Source organism: Urtica dioica, chromosome 1, assembly GCF_054948205.1.
Source record: "Urtica dioica subsp. dioica isolate 48M chromosome 1, U.dioica_male_clone48M_v1_H2, whole genome shotgun sequence".
Lineage (NCBI taxonomy): Eukaryota > Viridiplantae > Streptophyta > Magnoliopsida > Rosales > Urticaceae > Urtica > Urtica dioica.
The window spans coordinates 11,271,438-11,291,797 of NC_142756.1; the positions used below are offsets into that span (position 1 = coordinate 11,271,438).

The 20,360-nt window shown below is 37.4% G+C and overlaps 2 protein-coding genes across 2 annotated transcripts; both read right to left on the bottom strand.

Moving 5' to 3' along the window:
• Positions 1-616: 616 nt before the first annotated feature.
• On the bottom strand, positions 617-1,920 carry LOC149407204 (uncharacterized). The gene is made up of 3 exons (XM_089619220.1): positions 1,864-1,920; positions 1,216-1,317; positions 617-1,099 (listed from the first exon to the last, which is right to left on the bottom strand). Exons 1-3 carry the CDS (start codon positions 1,918-1,920, stop codon positions 617-619), a joined length of 642 nt encoding a protein of 213 aa, XP_089475346.1.
• A 3,220-nt stretch (positions 1,921-5,140) lies between these two features.
• Positions 5,141-9,500, bottom strand: SWAP70 (Pleckstrin homology (PH) domain-containing protein). The gene is made up of 10 exons (XM_089612006.1): positions 9,241-9,500; positions 9,011-9,115; positions 8,202-8,263; positions 8,006-8,089; positions 7,876-7,907; positions 7,651-7,732; positions 7,112-7,340; positions 6,426-6,653; positions 5,888-6,180; positions 5,141-5,777 (listed from the first exon to the last, which is right to left on the bottom strand). The coding sequence occupies exons 1-10, from the start codon at positions 9,262-9,264 to the stop codon at positions 5,444-5,446; spliced, it is 1,473 nt and encodes a 490-aa protein (XP_089468132.1). The 5' UTR covers positions 9,265-9,500; the 3' UTR covers positions 5,141-5,443.
• Between the last annotated feature and the right edge of the window lie 10,860 nt (positions 9,501-20,360).

Consider the following 20,360-nt stretch of genomic DNA (forward strand, 5'->3'; position numbering starts at 1 on the left):
ATTGTTGACATCAGATGTCAACAATTTTGACATAGGATGTCAACAATGATGACATAGGATGTCAACATTGTTGACATCTGATGTCAACATCTCTTTCAACAAATCTCAATGAAGACAGAAGTAATTACCTCTGCTTTTCCTTTCTGGTTTTTCTTCTTCTTCTTCTTCTTTTCATCTAACTTAAAAATAGTTTTGGATGGGAGGGACGTGTCTCCAGCAGATTCAATCCGAGCCTGTAATATCAACAATGGATGTCAACAATTTATCAATAACGTCAACAATATATCTATTGTTTGTTGACATCAGATGTCAACATGTTAACATCTATTTCAACAAATCTCAATGAAGAAAGAAGAAAGAATTAAAATATTTACTTACCTCTGCTTTGCCTTTTTGGTTTTTTTTTCTTCTTCTTCTTCTCCTCTGACTTAAAAATGTTATCATCACCGATGGTGTTGAACGCTAACTCCTCCGATTGAAAATCGATGTTTTGGAATGTGTTTTCCAACACATGAGTCACCGATTTCCAGTGTCGCATCAGTGGAATAGATGTTTCCGACACTTTGTCACACAACGCGAGTGACGTGAACACAGACATCGTCTCGAATGCCCAAATCTATAGTGGATACAGAAATGAGGGAAGGTTGATCTTCCCTTTTGAGTCGGACTTCTCGCCAACGTTCTTCACGTATTTGACGGCGCTTTCGTGATAGAATTTCCAAACCACGTTACCCCACGGATATTTGTTAAACTGGTTTAAGTCCTCGACCAGCTTAACGTACGACAAATCAGGAATGTTGGTGTGGCTAGGTGCACCGAGGAGAACGTTGCACAGGAAGTGAAGGATTAAGAACTTTACCCGCCTCTCGGGATTGTCCCACCCTTTGCTCTCCTTCAGTTTAGAAGTCAACACCGCCCGTGACTTGAGCGTGCCATTCTGAAAAATGTTCGAGTACAAACCACCGTCAACAACTTCATTGTACTCAGGAGCTTCAAAATTGTCGACGACGCGAAGACCAGTGATTTCCGCGAAGTGCTTTATCGTGAAAGCACATGGTTGTCCGGCAACCTCAATAAACAGTGCATCTTCGCAGTCCTCCTGGCATCATACCTACCAACCCTCATTAGCAAATGGTTGATAATCTTCGAAGATCGGTTGATTTTCGATAGTTGAAGAAACTGGCCAAAGCATGAATTGCTAAACAAGGACTTCACTTCTTCGGTCATATCCGCAGCTTCCTCGAATTTCTCGAGGGATCCAAAGAAACTGAAATTATGGTCTACAATGTTCCCTTCGGGAACAAATCTCGACCAACCCTGAAAATAAAGATTAATAGATAAGGAAATGATATGAGAATTAGGAAAAAAAACAATAAATTGTTGACATCTGATGTCAACATTGTAGACATAGATGTCAATAATGTTGACATCTTATGTCAACAATGTTGACATCTGATGTCAACAATGTTGACATAGATCTCAACAATGTTGACATCATATGTCAACATTGTTGACACGTCAATGTCAACTGTTGATATAGATGTCAACAATGTTGACATATATGTCTACAATGTTGATATCGATGTCAACATTGTTGATATCTATTCAGAGACAAATACAACAACAATACAGACCGATTCCCATGTTCAGAGACAAATATTCCAACAAGTATTCACAGACAAAATCACCAACAAATATTCAGAGACGAACCGATTCCCATGTTCAGAGACTAATATTCCGAAAAATCAAGAAAATTTCATCAACAACACTAACCCATAATTTCATCAACAACACTAACCCAAAATAAATCAATAAAATCTAAATAAATCAATAATTTTTAGGGATTTTGGATCAAAGACTAACCTTTGAAGTTCCCATTTTCGTACGAGGTTTTTTGGGAACCACTTCTTCATCTTCCATGTCCGACGAACTCGCCGTGATGTTCTTCCTCTTTGGCGGCTTCGTCGCCGCGATTTTCGTCCGGGGTTTGGGCGAAGTTGTTGTTTTCCGTTTTCGAGCCGGCATTGGACTTCACGGCTCCTCCGGAACTTTATTTACGATTGTCCGAGGACTCCGACGCGGGGGTGTCCGACGCGGGGGTGATGGGTTTGAGTCCGCCATTTTTCTTCTCGATGTTAGGGTTCGGGTGAGAAATGATGGGTTTGATTTTAGTGGGTTGAGAAATGAGATTGAAAGGTTATTGTAGAGACGAAATGGGTGGGTTTGAGTCGACGGTTTCACGGAGGTTATATGCAGTTACAGAGAGAGAGAGAGAGAGAGAGAGAGAGAGAGAGAGAAGTCCGACGGTTTTGACGTGAGAGAGAGTGAAAATTTGAGTTTGAGATGAGAAAAAGAGAAAGAGGAACAATTCGGGAGAAAATGGGTTGACGAGAGAGAGAGAGAAGAGATGGACGAAGGAGAGAGAAGAGATATGCCAATTTGTTAAGAAAATAGATAGTGAAGGGCAATCTTGACTTTTTACTCATGTCATGGTAGCATTTTGGGACAAATTAAGCTTTTAGTGGAATGTGGGAAATAGTTATCAAAGAAGTGGCAAATGGGGCAATTTCTCATTTATATTTGTTAATATTAGAATTTCTATTAAATGATCTATATAATTATTATATGAATCAACATAATGATTATTATTAAAATTATTTAATTAATTTTATAAAAAAAAATTATAAGCTTATTCTAATAGAATCAACTTCATAATATGCTTATTCTATTAGAATCAGCATTTTATAAAAAATAAAATAAAAAACTAAAGAGTTTCTGCGACTAATCGCATCTGAAAGTAGAACCCACAAAACCGGAGGACACATCTGGTAAAACTCACAAAACCGGAGGGATCCTCCGGTTTTGTGAGTTTTACCGGAGGGATCCTCTGGTATTGATGGTCCTGGCAGAGGGGTCCTCCGGTTTTGCGTCTTTTTTGCATTTGGATTGTCGTTTTTCCATACGAAAAATGACGCCATAACATTAACCCCCAAGTTTTACATGCGACTCGTCGTGCGTGAAACTATAACTTTTCGGTACCGTTTTGAACATTCCAGTGAACTTGGATGTGTAAGCTTCAATTACCCAGATCTTTTTCGAATTTTCGCTCACTATTTTTTTTTTAACGTGGTAGTGTTTTCCGAATCTGGTGTTCCAATTTTTTTTATTTTTGCTGGTAAACACAACTTTTGTGATTTGGCGAGGCAGGCCGAGACATCGCTTGAAACCCTCCGCCTTGCGAGGGAAGAGGGTCTGAAGGCTGGTCGGGATAAGGGCGCTTCAATGATTAAGAAGCTGCGAGAAGAGGTTGTTGTGTTCTCGGGAAAGGACGGTGATCAGGCGGCCGAGCTCCTATGTCTGCGTTCGGCATAGACATTAGAACGCAAACATTTTTTTTACTTTCAACCCCCACTTGTCACCAGGTTAGAAGCCACTACTTTGCTTCGAATCAAGTTGATCTGGTCGAATTTAGAAAGAAAAAAAAAATTAATATCGAAATTAGAACACTTCATGACGAGGAGGTACCTGTTTCGTGACTATGTGGTCTCAAAATTTCGAGAATTTGTGACGACAAAATCATGAAATTTTGTGACAACATCGTCGCGAAACCCCTAAATTTTGTGACCACATCGTCACGAAACCCCTAAATTTCGAGACAACAAGGTCATCTCACTTTGTATTTCCTTGAGAAAATGCACCATAAAAACTTTGTTCCCGAGAGAAAAGTGATTTCCAGGATCATTTCAACTGGTATATACCTTTAAAAATAAACCTAGACCACATAAGTCGTGGACACATTTGGATCAAGAGATAACACGTTATATTACGTAAATTTGAGAAATAGCATACATCAGTTACCATTCCTTTGAAATATATCATTTTCTCGATATTTTTTAAGATAACCAATATTGAAAAATTATATGTCAACAAAATAATACAAGTCACTATCTCATGATCTCATATAATGTTGGCTTACATGGTTCATACAATGTTGGCTTACGTTCGGATCATGAGATAACGACATGAAAATATGGTTACAAGTTTTTAAAAGACTGAATGACATGATAAGTTTAGACTATATCATATTTTTAAAATTTTAAATGATAACATTAGACAATAAATATATTTCAACAAAAATTTACAGAACATTGCCTCGTGATCTTTATGTAATGGAACTTACAGTGATTTTTTTATTTTATTCCTGACGCCACTATTCGACCACTTTGTAAACAACTATATGTAAAAACAAATAATTTCCCAATTATTTGGATGAATGTGTCCTTAAATATCGGAATTTCGTGACAAAGAGGTCACGAAGTATATATGTTTCGTTTCACAAAATATTTGACTTTCGTGACATCATGATCATGAAATATTTTGCTTTCATGACCACTTTGTCACGAAATATTGGAATTTCGTGGTTACTTTATCATGAAACATAAGAATTTTTCGACCACTTTATCATGAAACAGAAAAGATTTGTGACAACATGGTCACGAAATAGGGTCATTTTCATGGATTTGTGTTGTCACGAAATTGTTGAATTTCGTGACAATGTTGAGCTGAAGCTGAAAATTTAGCCTTTTCGTGACAATATGGTTACAAAATTTACGCTTAAAAGAAAACATGGTTAAGACCTATCTTAAAAAAAAATAAAAAATAAAAAACCTAGTCTCCTAGGGCTTTGCATTGATACCCATTTTTTTTAAACGGAATTCGAAATCAAGAGCTATGGACTTTGCAAATTTTAGGGGTTTTTTTTTTTTTTTTGCTACTTTCTCTCTCTTCCTTTTCTTAGCTCTAAGGGTAGATCTTGGGGGGGGGGGGGGGGGGGGGGGGGAATTCCTTATTGTGACATTTTTTAAAAAATGTCCAAAAATCTATTGGCTTTTTTTTTACTCCAGCAATTTCCCCACATTATATTATGTACACACAAGAAAATGAATTAACTTTTTGGAAAAGAATGGAGCACTCGATAGCCCGAAAAGAATTTTATTCTGCTTATTCCTATTTCTACTGTCTGTAACGCGTGCCCATTCAAAAGACAACAACGAGAAAAGACCCATCATGACAAAACTGAGCAAACGAAGAGACTACACTACCCGGCCCAGCTGTGTGACTCAAGTTCTCTGGTCAGAGGTGGTATTCAAACGGAGAAACTGTAATTTATCAGATGAGAAGGAAACAAAAAAAAGTAGTTGAGATTATTCTGACATTATTCTTTCCGGTAAAGCTATTTGTACAAAGAACATGAAAGTTATATGCTAAAGCTCTCTCAAAGTTAGAACACGAAAGTGGTCAAATCCCCTACAGCGAATACAAACCAGAGGACTCAAAAACACTTGTGCCTCTTCTTATCAACCCTTCACGCAAAAAGAAAAGAGAAAACAAACAAATATATATATATATATATATATATATAGTACCACGAATAATATATATTTTATGGCTGATTGAAAGAGCTCACTCCTCCTTGCTCGTGATGGTCGGCGACCGGCGGGCTCACAACAGGGATGTCCAAGCTGGCAGTCGTTTCGTTCTCGGGGCCTATTTCTCGTACATCAGGCTCCGTTGCCTGAATATCACTCCATTCGCTATCTCCGACTGTCTGAACCACGCTCTCATCGGCCACCGGGATCGCTTTCGACACGCTGAGGCACGCCTTGTCCACATCTTCATCGGAAGAATCCACGTGTTTCGTCAAGGGAACACCGTTCCCGATATCCGAGCACGACTCGGTCTTCTCCTCGAAAACTTGCCCCGTCTCGATGTGCTGTCTGCTCCACAGGAAAAATGAATAAATAAATAAAAGGGTTTAGACAAATTTAACAGATTTGTGGGGGGCGGTTTTTTTTTTTTTTTTGGAGGATTTTTTTAGATGAGAAACCTTTGAAGTTGTGCTTGTAACTTATTTACGTAGGCCAAAAGTTCTTCTTTGTCCTTCAAAGCGTCGGTTTCTTTCTGCACGGCTTCCTTTATTCTAGCGTGGGCGCTGGCCTCAGCGACCCTCACCTTCTCTTCCGCTCTCACGACGCCCGCTTCCAAAATTACGCCGCGGTCTCTAGCTTTCGCCAGCTCGTTGCGCCACATGTGCACCTCTGCAATCGCAGAGTCTCTCTGCTTGATTAACTCGTCTCTTTCTCTACTCAAAGCTACGGCTCTGTCTTCGGATTCCTTCAACTGAAATAAGCAATTAAAATAAAAGAATTTACATGACTTTTGAGTAATTTCAATGTGGAAACAATGATCCCTCTCTGTTTGAGAGAAAGTGCCTAAAAAAAATCTATGTATGATTTAAGAAAAGCATGCATCACCACACGTGGCATTGATGTGAACTCGTGTGGGATCGTTCCCACTCATATTGTTCCTAACCAATGCCATATGTGTGGTGATATGAAGCATTCTTCTACAGAATCCATCGGTACCTTCAAACTGGAAGATTCTAGCTGCTTCTCTGACTCTTTTGTGATGCGCTCGATTTCACCAAAAGCAATTCGCCTTTGATCGTCCATGATATGCGCTGCAGATGCAGCTGCCTCGGCAGCTTCGGCAGTCTCAGTTAATTTATCAGCTATCTCTTTTATCGTTGAATCTCGTGCACGCAGCTCCCGAGCCAGATTTTGTAGTTCCTCATCCTTAACGCGTAGGGTTTCCTGCAAAATAAAGTGAATATGCTCCAAAATCTATCACTTCTCTTTGATAGACATTGTTCATAACCTGAACCAACCCACCATTTCGCATGTGTAGGTAGAGGTGTCTACCACGGAGCTAACATCTCTAGTCTAAATTTGATCTTGGATCAGAATCATTGACAAAAGTAACTGTATATATAGCAAGGCCAGCACAGGATGACCTTTCTCAGCCTTGAATCTTACCAGAGAGGATTCATCATCCAACAAAAGTTATTTTGATATTTTGAAAAGAGCACTTCTGTTCAGAATTCACACCATGTCGAATTCCACAACAAACCAGAATACTAAAATCACATGCCAAGTGTATTGTTGGCAATTTGACCACTTCCAATGTTTGAATCATATAAACTTGTGAAATCTAAAGCACTGTTGTCTCGAAATCAAAACACTAAACCACCACAAAACAGAGAACCTAATACCTTCATGATGGTAAAATCATCCATTGGACCATCGGTGGTCTTATTTGCCATCATTCCAAGAGCGTTTCTCAAGGAAATTTGCATTGCAGCTTCAATTTCTTTAGAACACTCCATAGCTGTCGAATTGGCAGCAGCAACTACTGTTGCAACAGTTCCTAATTTTGCAGAGCCATTGCCACTCAAGGAATTGACTGCCTCTGTATGGGCTTTTAAAACCAACTGTGTTGCCCTGAAAGTCAAAAAGCATGAGAAAACAAGAAACCAATATTAAACAAAATGCAAGAACAAAGGGGTTTACTCTATAATGCAAGCAGCAACCAAAACAATATGACACAGATCAAGCCGTGGGGAATTCAAACATTAGAAGCTAAATCTTAGTCCGTAAGTTATACTATTTTACTTACTCTGATTTGCACTGGAAAGATAGAACAGCGTAACAAAATAAACGTAGTAAATTTTCTGGAGAATACTTCACAGTATATAAAAAGCGGTTGAGAGGAAACAAAGTATAATCCACAGGACAATGGAGAAAAACTCACTGTAACGTTGATACCCAAGCTCTAGCTGCACCAGGTGTCTCTGCACAGAGGAAATAGTCCTTTTTTTGCGGGGTTCCTATATCTGTGTTGCATAGTTAAGAATAACAGTATATGATGTGTTCTCAAGTGTACAGATTTTTTTTTTCCTGCAGAATCAAATAAATAAAAGGATAATTGTCATTCGTGTATTCCTAATCACAAATATACGTAGATAGATAAGGATACAAAAACAGCATCCATCATACTTCGGAAGACCACTGCAACAAAAGAAAATCCATGTCAAATTCGGAGTGATATCGTCACCATGGCCGGATAATATAGTAGATAAAACTAGGCCATGAAACACGAATCTTACTTGAAGTTCACGGGCGACAGAGTAATTGTACTATGGGCATCAAACACGATGGTCCCTTTGACAGCTGTTTCTGTTCTTCTTATCCTGAAGCGTTAAGAAACAACAAGTTGTAAAGATAGAAAACAAATTTGCGGCTTATCATCATACTGCTCAAAGCAACAAAACTTTTTTTTATAAGCAAAGCAACAAAACTTACTTGTATTCCATTCGTCCTGTAGTTGGATCCAAAACCACCCAACGCTCATTCCACTTCCTTAGCTGATAAATATGAAATTTCGACAAGTCAACAAAGTTCTCCATGATATATGGCAAACGGTTTGTCAACTTCATAATACTTCAAAAAGGGTTAAGAGATAAAGTCCCAAAATGCAAAATTCAAATAGCAAAACCGTATAGTATTACAACATTTTCTCACAACTCTAAGAGCGTTCTTCCGATAAAGAAAACTAAGCTTTTAGACTCACATCATCTTCTTTCTAATGTACATAGTAATCACAAATGCATTTTGATTACTGGTTTCATTTCCCAACCAATTTCAACATCTTTAATTCCAAAGACCGTTTTTTCCTATAAAAAAATTAAAAATTAAAAAAATAATGGACGTGTCTTACGACGGTTACTGGCTAAAACCGCTAACTCAGTCATCTTTGAAAACCAGCAAAACTAAAAGCACATGTTTAGAAAAGAAAACACATGTCATATCTCAAAAACCAAACCAACTTTTTTGAAATCCAGTATGGGAAATGTATCCTAAATTTTTTAACATAGAATTTCAAATTCCAATTGCCAATTCGATCGGACACTTAATGAACAGTCAATCTTCCTGGTAAATTCGGCCAACTCCAAATTTTAGAAAGCTACAAATACCAGCAAAGGAAAATCTAGAAGGATTTAAGGTTATAATTAGCACTCAGTCAAACGATGTATCGCAAATTCACTCAAAAAATTAGGTCCGCAAATAATCAACGAGAAATGAAATCCAATTGCCAAGAATCGAGTCAGTACCGTTTCGGAGCGCTTGAGAAGTGGGCCCTGGAGCAAATTCCGACCCGAACCCGATGCCAGCTGGCGCTTGATCTTCTCCAAGCTGCTCTCGGCGCTCTCAGCCCTCTGTTAGGCTCTCGATCAGATCAAATGCCCCAAAAAGAAATGAACTGAATCGATACATGGATATATATATATATATATATATATATATACACACATTTAGGGGGAGAGTGAAGATAAGAAATTACCGGAGAAGCACCATTGGAGGCCATTGTAGATCGGAGTTGAGTTGAGAGAGAGGGTAAGAGAAGTACGAGGACGAAGAAGAAATAGTTTGTGAATTGCGAATGTCAAAGGGGTTTCACGAGGCTGTTAGGTCTACTTTCATGGACTTGTTGTTGTATGAGTTTTTTTTTTTTTTCCCTTACAATTAATGAGCTCTCTAGTAGTTCAGCTTTCTTCTTTTTCACGTTTAACAGATGTCATGTTATCGCTCCTCCAATTACGAAATTTTAGATGAGATGAGAATGAGCTTTATGGAAATGAACAATAATAGATCCTATTGTTTTTTTTCGTTCCCTGATTCAGCTTATTCTCGACTGATTCAGTTTATTATGTATTAAATTCTGTCATTTTGAATTGAAGTCGATTATTATCATTATAATTCAAATGGAATTATCGAAGCGCATAAAACGAACAACACAAATTCTTTATTAATTAATATGCTAACTTCATAAAATTAAGTGCTTTAAATTTATTATATAAATACATAATTTATCTATCGACCCATGATTTATTTTATTTTTCTTCAATAACCTATATTAGTTTACATAATTTACATTCTATATTTATTGTGGAACGTAAGTTCTCTAAAAGCTTATTCTTAGATATATATTATTGATGAATTTGTTGAAACCAATCGATCTTCTAGTTTTTTTTTAAGAGTATAGTCAAAGTTTCATATTATTAAAAAAATAGTCCACTAGAATTTATTTAAATCTGATGGACTACTTCCTTAATAAAATGAAATTTTAGCTATTTTTAAAAAAAATGGTGTGTTATTGGGTTACAGATCTAATTGTCTTTATATTATTAGATAATTATGGTATCTAATATAACTTAATTGGTAATTTTACACCACTTCTAGAGTGGAGATTGTGGGTTATTTCTCATTGGTATCGAAATGCCCTTCAAAAACTATGTGGTCCCGATATTATTTGAAGACATTGATAAATAAATAAATAAAAACAAGTGGATGTAAAATGTTGATTTTTGTTATATTTAATAATACTCTATATATGCCATTGTAAATTTGTAATAATTAATAATTCTATTTTTTTTTTCTCTTAGAGTGTTGAATTTTCTCTATATATGCCTTAAGGATCTCGATTCTCTTGGGCACCCAGAATTCGATTTATTGTCCATGGTAATTGGAGGACTCTTGATTTGCAAAATGTGCATATTTCATCTTTGTTTCCATCGGTTCGTCTTTATCTAAAGCTCAGAGTTATCGGATGCACATCAAGTTTGAGGAAGAAGAACAATTTTTTTTTTTGCTACACGGTGTAATTAACCTCCCGAAAGTGATTCAATTATGAATAATGTATGATCGATCCCGAAAAATCATATCATAGAAGTATCGTAATATTTTGTTTTTTGTGTGTATGTAATGAAGAGCGCCGGTTTTCTGGTCAAAGAGCAGCGTATAACTGCTAATGATCGTATCAGTTGTAAGCATTCAACAATCAAACTAAATATGGCGCCATCATATGTTTACGGTATTCTTAAAAAAAAAAAAAAAAAGACCAAAGACCTTTTACTATTGACTTGTCCCAATAACTGGACATATTCATTATCCTTTACTTAATCCCTTATCTATATGTTGTATATATCGTGGGAGATGTTCACAACATCTTTGTTAAAAATTGAATTGTGACTATGAATTTGTTGAAAATTAGTGTGTTAAATGAAGAGATTTTTGTTGGATTTCATATTGTAAGTGTGGGATAAAAACATTTGCATGATTATATACTATTCTAAACGATACAGCTAAAGAACTTAATTTCTACGTTATAATCTAGACGCGCATGCAAAAATGATATAGTGATAATATAATAAATGATAAGTAAATGATACTTGGTACATACTTATAATTTCTCTCACACTGGTTGTGTGTGTGAATGAATATGTGTTTATATATCAGCTAGACTTCTCCACTTGAAACCAATTGGTTTTAAGATAGAATTCAACATGGTATCAGAGCCTTGTACATTCACACAACTTGAATTTGGCTCGGCTCACGTGAAGCATGAGGGGGATTGTTACTCGGCCTGGTCACGCTACGCGTGAGAGGGAGTATTGAAGTGGAATAGTCTCACATTGGTTGTGTGTGTGAATGGACATGTGTTTATATATCAGCTGCACCTCTTCACTTGAGACCAATTGGTTTTAAGATGGAATTCAACAATCATGTCCACTGTCTGAAGATTGTTGTACGACGACACTGATATACAAATCGCTACTCTACATATGTAGGGAGACAAAATTATGGACTAAATTGGATTACTTAAAAATTTTGGCGTCATTAGTCATTTTTTACACCTTCTTTTAGGACATTATAAAAGAATATTTCTAAAGAGAGCAAAAAAAAATATTGAGCATTGCTCTTATGGTTTTACAAGTTTTCTTTTAAGATTGTAGAAAAAAAAAATAAATGTTGGAAGAGAAATACAAATTATAAGCTTTCAAATTTGAAATATAAATATGATTGTAAACTCTTTACAAAATAAAAGACTTTGTCAATTTTCGTTCATGGGCCAATGGTATGAGAGCTCTAACATGGGCGTTAACTTGCAAAAGCATTATATTAATACGGATCAAACAAATAAAAACTTTTTTATATGTATAATCAATATTTTCAAAACGCATAATATTTTTTTATTTTCAGGGGCACACTTTTCATATGGCTCTAATGAAGCAGATTGAACACTCGTCTTCAGAGAAAAGATAACCTCATTTGTAATCCCAAGCTTTTGGTTTGAAATGAAAAATTTCGTTCTAAATTGACCATAGTTTTAGTGAGCTGAAATGTAATTTTCCGTCTGCCTCCAGGAAGAATCCAAATGCCTTGAAAATATAATTATAAGGATGAAAACCAAATTTCGTATAAGAGAAAGACTTATTTCTTAAAACAACCTTATATTCAAAGAGGGAAAAAATCATATCTAAAATCAATGTCAAAGCAGACAAAAAAACATAATTTTTATTGTACAAAAAAAGAAAATTATGGAACGAAAAATTCAACATAATGTTAATAACATTCGTAACATACATATCCATCTACTATATCTAATCCTGGGCAACGGTATCGGCCGTTTTCCAACTGGAGAGGTAGCAGAAGAAACACTTACGCGGGTCAGACGGGACATGTGTGTGGACCACAAAAGGAAACACTTTTGTTTGTTACAGTTGGCGTGTCCAACGTTTATACTTTATATCGTTTTTTATTTTTTGTACTTTTAATCTCAGTCAATGAAAATCTATCCGTTGGTGCAATCAAGGATTGCAAAACAGTGGACTTTTTTTTTACCGTTTAAGCTCAAAATTGAGAATAATTTTTACACTTTCATCCCTCTTTAATCTAGCACTATAAATACACACCATTTTGATTCAATTTTCACAACAAACCAATAATCTACTCTTTACAATTATCTCTACAAACATTCTATACACAACAATTATCTATATATTATATAAAAATATATAATACAGCCAATTTTTAAAAAATTTATATTATATAGTTTTGAGCATATCTAACTTGTCATCAACTCACCGAAGTTCTAGTCGCATTCTCACGTTATCACAATCACAAGAAGATAAAAGCAACCAAATCAAGAAGTTTAACAAAATCTAATATGCACAAAATTGGTTAAATATTTCTCAATATCCCAATTACAAAAACACCGAATACGCTTCCATCCCAATTCCAACATATTAATATCAACCTCCAAGTTACCCTCAAGAGTCATTCCAATTTGCCCCGATCTCTCCTTATGCTCTACAACAATATCAATATTATACACAACAACCTCCACAACATTCTCCACCACATCAACATCCTTATACCTCATAACCACATGTATACGAAGACACTTACATGGTGTATCAAGAACAACTTCGTAGATTTTAATAATAGTCCTATCCTCCACCGCCTCCACACCTACAGGTCTTGGGGATGATTCTCCCATATAACCATATTAATGCGGAAAGTAATTAATTACGCTAATCATGAGCTAATTAATTCATTGATTATATGACAAGATCTAGATTTACGTTAATTAATTTTATACGAGAGCATATATGTCAAGCAACCGATTTAAGAGTAAACGAATACTTACATTGATTTTCGGTTCAGCTACAGAACGCTCCTAAACCAATCGCGTACTCCTTGCGTCGTCTTGATGAAGGACTCGAGGATGACACCTTAGTCTTCCGAAACGTAATCTCCGAGACGAATAAGAAAGATGAGTGGGCACAGTCTTTATCTCACTAGATCACGAAACTAGGTGTTTCGAGATCTCGCTCTTATTTTACTAAGAATGGAAACGAATTTCCGAGGGGAGGGAGAGGCAGAAGTGCACGGCCAAGGGAGGCTAGAATGCACGAATTTTTCACAAATTAATTGCTTTATTTTGTCTTCCCATGAACCCCTATTTATAGTAGTAAAAGGAGATATTCATGGAACCTTCCAGAATATATTATTTCCTTTTATTGTGTTCACACTAGAGGATTTAATCTGGACCCTTGGATCTCAACAAGTGAATCATACTTTTTCTCTCATTCATCAGATCAATATCTATGGGATATTATTCTCTATTTAAATAGAGAATATTTTATTTAGTGAGATAATAAAGGAGAATATATTATTTTCCTTTAAATATGTTCTCATATATTCTCCTAAATACTTTCCTTTAAATAAGGAGAGAATAAAAGACAATATCTTATATTATTCTCTCTCCTTTATTTAAACAACTAAAGAGAAAATATTGGTAAACACCAATTTGAAATTTTCGAACTTGATGGCACACGGCCAAGGTGATTTGCGCAACTCCCTAGTGCCAAAACCCTAATTCGACTTTTCCATGTGTGCAAGGCCCAATTGCTTAAAACTCAATTAATCATTTATTTACTTGGTCCAACAATAAACAAATAATTAATAATTGTTTATTTACTTGATCAAACAATAAATAAACAATTCTACCATAAATATTTATTTAATTATGCGAATACCCGTTTTTCAGAATTAATGTTGTCAATCATAATTACAGCAAGTGAGATGAATAATGATAAACATTATTATTTGAAAGTTCTTATCCGCCTTTATCAGAGCCGAATCGGGGACTATGGACCTAGTAATAGAAGCTTAACAAATCCGATGAAAAAGACGAAATAGTCATTTCCCTTTTTCATCGATTCGTCTAATCTTGGTCAAATACTCCACTTTGTAAGCCAAGACTGAACTTTCCTTTATACTAGAATTATATTTACTCATTGTGACGAGTGTCCACTGATATAGTCAGTTCGTGATCAAGATCCTCCAGGTTCAACCCGTATCGAGAGAAGTCAATTTATTCCGTTATACTTCCCTTGATACATATCAGCCCTAAGCATTGTTTCTTCCCTAGCGAAAGATTCTTTCGAACGTTACTTACTTCGAAAGTGCGCACAATCTATCGGTTCTGGAATCAACCTTAGGTGAGAGAACATTAACCTTCTTTCAGGAAGGCTGGATTTCGTATCTGTAAATCATTTCCCACTCGAATTATGCTCTGAGAAGACTCCCAAGACATAAGCTGTGATTAACATGAATAGCCTTTTAGCGAATGAGTCAAAGAGCTCAGTAACATAACCCAGTGTCCATGATCACTTCAGGATTTAGATCAAGTCTCACTGTGACCATCATAGTGGCCTCGGTTAGTGTGTCGTAACGGTCCTTAAACGACACATCTACACCAAGACCTGTCCAAGTCGTACACTTACCACAAGTGTAGAATGCTCTCACATAGTGATCAGCCTTCACCTATGTGTTCCACATATATGACTTTAGATATAGTTTTCCAGGCGTATATCAGTCATCGACCATGTTTTAGCACACCGCCCGTACTTAGGTGTCCAGCACGTGACTCAGTTAGATACGGAGGCTATGGAATAATAAATGTTTAATAAATCTCAATAAATAAGAAATAACGCTTTCAATTCAAATAGATAATAAATGTCAAATTTTATTTTATTAATAATTTCAACGAGAATTTACATAAGTATCTTCTCGTGGGCAAGAATTCCTAACAACAGGTACTCCACCACAAGATCCGCCAAGTCCACAAAACCCACAAGACCAAGAAAACCCACCAAATCTCCAACCTCCCAAACCAAAGAAAAATAAAATCGCGTTCCGAAATGTGGCAATATTTCACGGAGTTTAATGATGGCGATATTCAAAGATGTCAATGTAAAAAATGTGGAAAGATCATCAACGTCGACAGTAGGGGTCAAGGACTTCGTCATTGCATCACCATTACAAGATGCGGTGATGGTCGGATCTTCTTTATCTCACGTAAGTACACACAATCCTGAAGAATTTAAAAAAGAAATTGTTCGATACATAGTTTCTACCGACCAATCATTTTCACTTATAGAAGATACGTCATTTGGTAGATTTGTGTATTAGTTAGTTCATGGTAGGAATGATAGTGGGTACGGGTATGAACAGGTGCACCTATACCGGTATTTATACCCGTCAACCCGTTTTCTTAAATGGATCGGGTAAAGGGTAATACTCGTCGGGTAGCATGTGTGAAATTTTAATACCCGTTAACCCGGTTCGAAAATAAAAACGTAAAAAAATGAAATAGAATTAATCACTCAAAAAATCTAAATATAAATTGAATATTTCAATTTAGAGTAAAAATATAATTTAAAGTGGGAACACTAAAACAAATTAAAATTTAGAATTAATGACATTTTTGGCCCCTCGTCTTTGACCTCTTTAACACCGTGGTCCCTGATTAAAAAAACCTGCAGTCTTGGCCCATTATGATAGTCATTTTTTCACTTTCAGTCATTCTGTTAAAAAAATCGTCAAAACAGATGAAAAATGGATCATGTGCGTATCACGTGCCTTTTAAATCAGGACAAAATCGTAATTTAATAATAAATTAAAAAACAAATCATATTACAATTAAAATTAATAAAATAAAAAATAATAGTTAAAAACTCTGTAACTCACTTCCCATCACCACTCTGTAACACGTGCCCGAGGAAGAGAACCCACATATCCTCCGCGCCGTTCTAACCGAGGATGAGCTCCGTCCTCTCCGAAGGAGCCGAGCTCGAGTTCGCGTTCATCTGCAAAGTGACTCCGAGGCTTTTGTTCATCTGGAGTTTCGGTAGGAACGGTTGACGGGCGAGAAGAGCCGGGTTGTACAAGCCCGGCAGCGAAACTGTCCTCGGGGTCGGAGTCATCTTCTCGCACCCGAAATTATGAGGTTGATGGAAGCTCGGGTGAAGCTGCAAGCAAGTGTCGCTCCACTTCTTCTGCAACTCTCGAGTCTTCTGCTTCAACGCCATTTCCTGACTCCGAGGCTTTGAGTGTATGCTCTGAATGGCAAAATTATAGACTAGATTACTGTTTTAGGCGAATCTTTTAGTGTTCTTGTTTTTCTATTGAAAAACTTTAGCTATGTTTGGAGATGATGTGTTTGTGAGAAGAGTGGCTATGTTGTTCCTGACTGGGTATTATCAAAATTGAGGCTTTGAGCAAATGCTCAGACTAAATTACTGTGTTGGGCAAATCTTTTAGTGAAGTAGCTAAGGGTTTCCTATCCTATGGGTGTTGAAAGTGTGACAATAATTTGAGATGATAGGTTTTTGAGAGTTGGATATGATAGTGCTTTGGGTGTTCTTGCTTGATCTTTTTCATTCAAACTTTTGGCTAAATTTTGAGACGATGTGTTTGTGAGTATAGTGTAGCTATGGTGTTCCTGATTTGGTATCATCAATAGTGAGGCTTTGAGAGTATGCTCAGACTAAATTACTGTGCTAGGCTAATCTTTTGGTATCATCAATAATGAGGCTTTGAGAGTATGCTCAGACTTAATTTGAGCAAATCTTTGTAGCCAATGGTTCTATCCTATGGGTGTTGAAAGTGTGACAATAATTTGAGATGATGGGTTTCTTAGATTAGATATATTAGTGTTCTTGACTTATCAGAGAAGCCGGGGTTTGAGGGTATGTTTTTATTAGAGAAATTTCTTTAAGTGGGCTTAAAAATTGATTAAATATCAAGATTAGACCTTAACCTTTTAAAATATCTAGAAATGGACTTTTGGACCCAAAACGGACAAATATACCCCTTAAACATTTTGAATAAGCTTTCCCTCCTCCTATCTCACTCGACATCTCTCTATCTCTCTCTCTCTCTCTCTCTCTCAACAAAAAAAAAATCAAAAAAATTCCGGTACGATTCAGTACGACCGTGTACGACGTGATACCATCTGGTACGAGTGAATACGATGGCGTACGATGGACAAGGTTCGATCTCGGGCGGCGGTGGAGATCAGAAATCCCGAGCTTCAAAACCAAGTAAAAAGGTAAGTTTTCATGTAATTTCTTGTTAAACTTCATTGAAAATAGTTATAATAGGGTTTAGGACTTAGTTATTCTCTGATTTGAGTTGATTTGAGGTGATTTGGGTCGGATTTAGTATATTTGGGTTTGAAATTAGGGCCAGTGTACGATGAGGTTGATGCATCGTACGATATCGTACGATGCTGTACGATGTCGTACGATGAAATTCATATAATTGTACGATGCGATACGATGCAATACGATGGTGTACGATGAGTTTAAGATTTTGCTTTAAAAAGTGTCGTACAATGTTGTACGATTCTGTACGATGCGATACGATGCTATACGATGGTTTTTAAAAAAAAATTATTTTTTTGTTTTACGATGATATACGATGTTGTACGATGCGATACGATGTTGTACGATAGTTTGAAAAAAAATTGAATTTTTTTGTTATACGATGCTATACGAGTCTGTACGATGTCATACGATGAATTGTGTTTCTGACCTAATTTTGTCGTTTTTTTAGGACAATTTGAACTATATATACAACGTCTCATTCCCGGGGCGTATCACCTACGGTGGGACGGGGATCTTGAAGATGGTACGGAGGAGATTCGATGAGCTCGGGATAAAAGAACGAATCATCGGGACTCCGTTCGAGCAATTTTTTACGGAGAGCGAGCTTGGTTTCTCACCGGTGCTCGTACATACTCTCCTTCAGAAGAAGATCGAGGCGACGGTACGGGGGGAGATACATTTTGGTATCGGAGGCAAACGAGTAAGATTTGGACGCCTCGAGTACGCACTCGTCTCGGGGATGAGCTATGAAGATGGTCCGACCAAAGCCGAACAAGACGAGCAAAAGAGCGATCGATTGATCACGGACCACTTGAACGGCGTCGTCGGATGCAAGTTCAGCGCGTTGATCAACGCGTTCGCAATATGTAAGAGCCACGACGATGCGTTCAAGCTCGGGCTGCTCGTATTCGTCTATGGATATCTTCTGGGGAAGCCGGCCAACAAAGCCATCGAGGAAAGGTGGCAAAAATTTCTCTACAACGCTGAAGACCTCCCCTTCTTCTTCAAGATGCCTTGGGGAAATTTGAGTTGGGCGGAGACGTATTCCAGCCTCTCGGTGAACCTAAGGCGTTATCACGAGACGCTGCAAAAGAAGTTGAAGGACAAGCCGGACATGGCATAGAAAGAGGCCAAGTACACATTGACGGGTAATCTCCATACCCTTCATTACTGGGCGTACGAGGCTATCCCAGAGATCGGGATGAGGTTCGGGTCGAACCAGGGGAATCGCATGCCCATGATGCACTCGTGGTCTGGTAATGTGGTCATCATGGGCAAAGACATCGAGGCCGTCTTGAATAAAAAAAAACGGTAACTTTTTATTTTTTAACGTTTATTAATGTATTTTACATTATTTTGGAATATTGGTAACGTTTATTAATGTATTGTAGGTGAGTGTTCTTCAAATGCTGAGACCAAGGGCAGCAGAGAAATAATTTTTCACTCTCCTCGAGACACAGACGAGCAAATGTCTGTATCCCATAGACGTCGAGGGAGAAGATGCGACAGAGCCGCGAGATATCGAAGAAGAAATTGATCGAGTCGCGACTGTTGCAGAAGATGTCATCGTCGGAGACTCCGACGACGAACACGTGTTAGACACTCCCGGTGTTGGACTTGGTAGTCCGACCGCTCCCGCAATGGGATTGAGGCCCACACCGACCAATCCCGCAATGGGATCGAGGCCCACACCGACCCCTCGCGCCGACATTCCCGAGCCCTTCGTCATAACACGGGAAATGTGGGAAGAAATGCGAGCTTCCCAAGAACAACTGTGAGCATCCCAAGAACAAATGCTGCAGTCATAAGCGATAGTCTTACGTGCTCTTAGCACGACCGGCCGTAGAGTTGAGCGCATCAGGGATAACCATGTTAGATCTAAATCAAGTTATCTTTAAATCAATTTAACGTTTTAGAGTTGAGTTTAAATTTAATTTAACGTTTTAAAGTTGAGTTGAAATTTAATTTAACGTTTTAGAGTTGAGTTTAAATTTAATTTAACGTTTTAAAGTTGAGTTTAAATTTAATTTAACGTTTTAGAGTTGAGTTTAAATTTAATTTTACTTTACTTTAATTTAACGTTGTAAAGTTAAGCTTAAATTTAAATTAACGTTTTAGAGTTAAGTTTAAATTTAATTTTAACGTTTTAGAGTTAAGTTTAAATTTTTGTGACAAGTTTAAATTTCGTGACATATTTTATTACTTTGACTTTCAACTTTCTATGTGAAAGAGGCTGAACATTTTGTTCGAGGACGCAACGGGCTTGCCTGGGGGTGATATTCCCACGACCCAAGCTGATGATCGTCCTAAACGACGGACCCCTCCTCCTCTTCCTCCTCCTCCTCCTCCTCCGGCGGCTAGTCAAAAGTCGGCATCTTCATCGCACGAGCCGTCTTCTTCGCATCGCGAGTCATCGAAGAAGTCGAAGAAGCCGTCTTCTACGCAACGCGAGTCGTCGAAGCGATTGAAGGTCAGCCCGGTGACTTCGCCCAGGTTGTCGACGTCTTCGTCGAGTCCTCGTATAGAAGACGTCATTCCGGATAAGCAACGCCCGCTCACAACTCCGCTTATAAGAAAAAGCCACACGGCACAGCTTACTCCGGCACGTCCTGATCGGCAAGTGCGATAGAAGTCGTCGCGTTGGGCCGAATTCACTGATCCG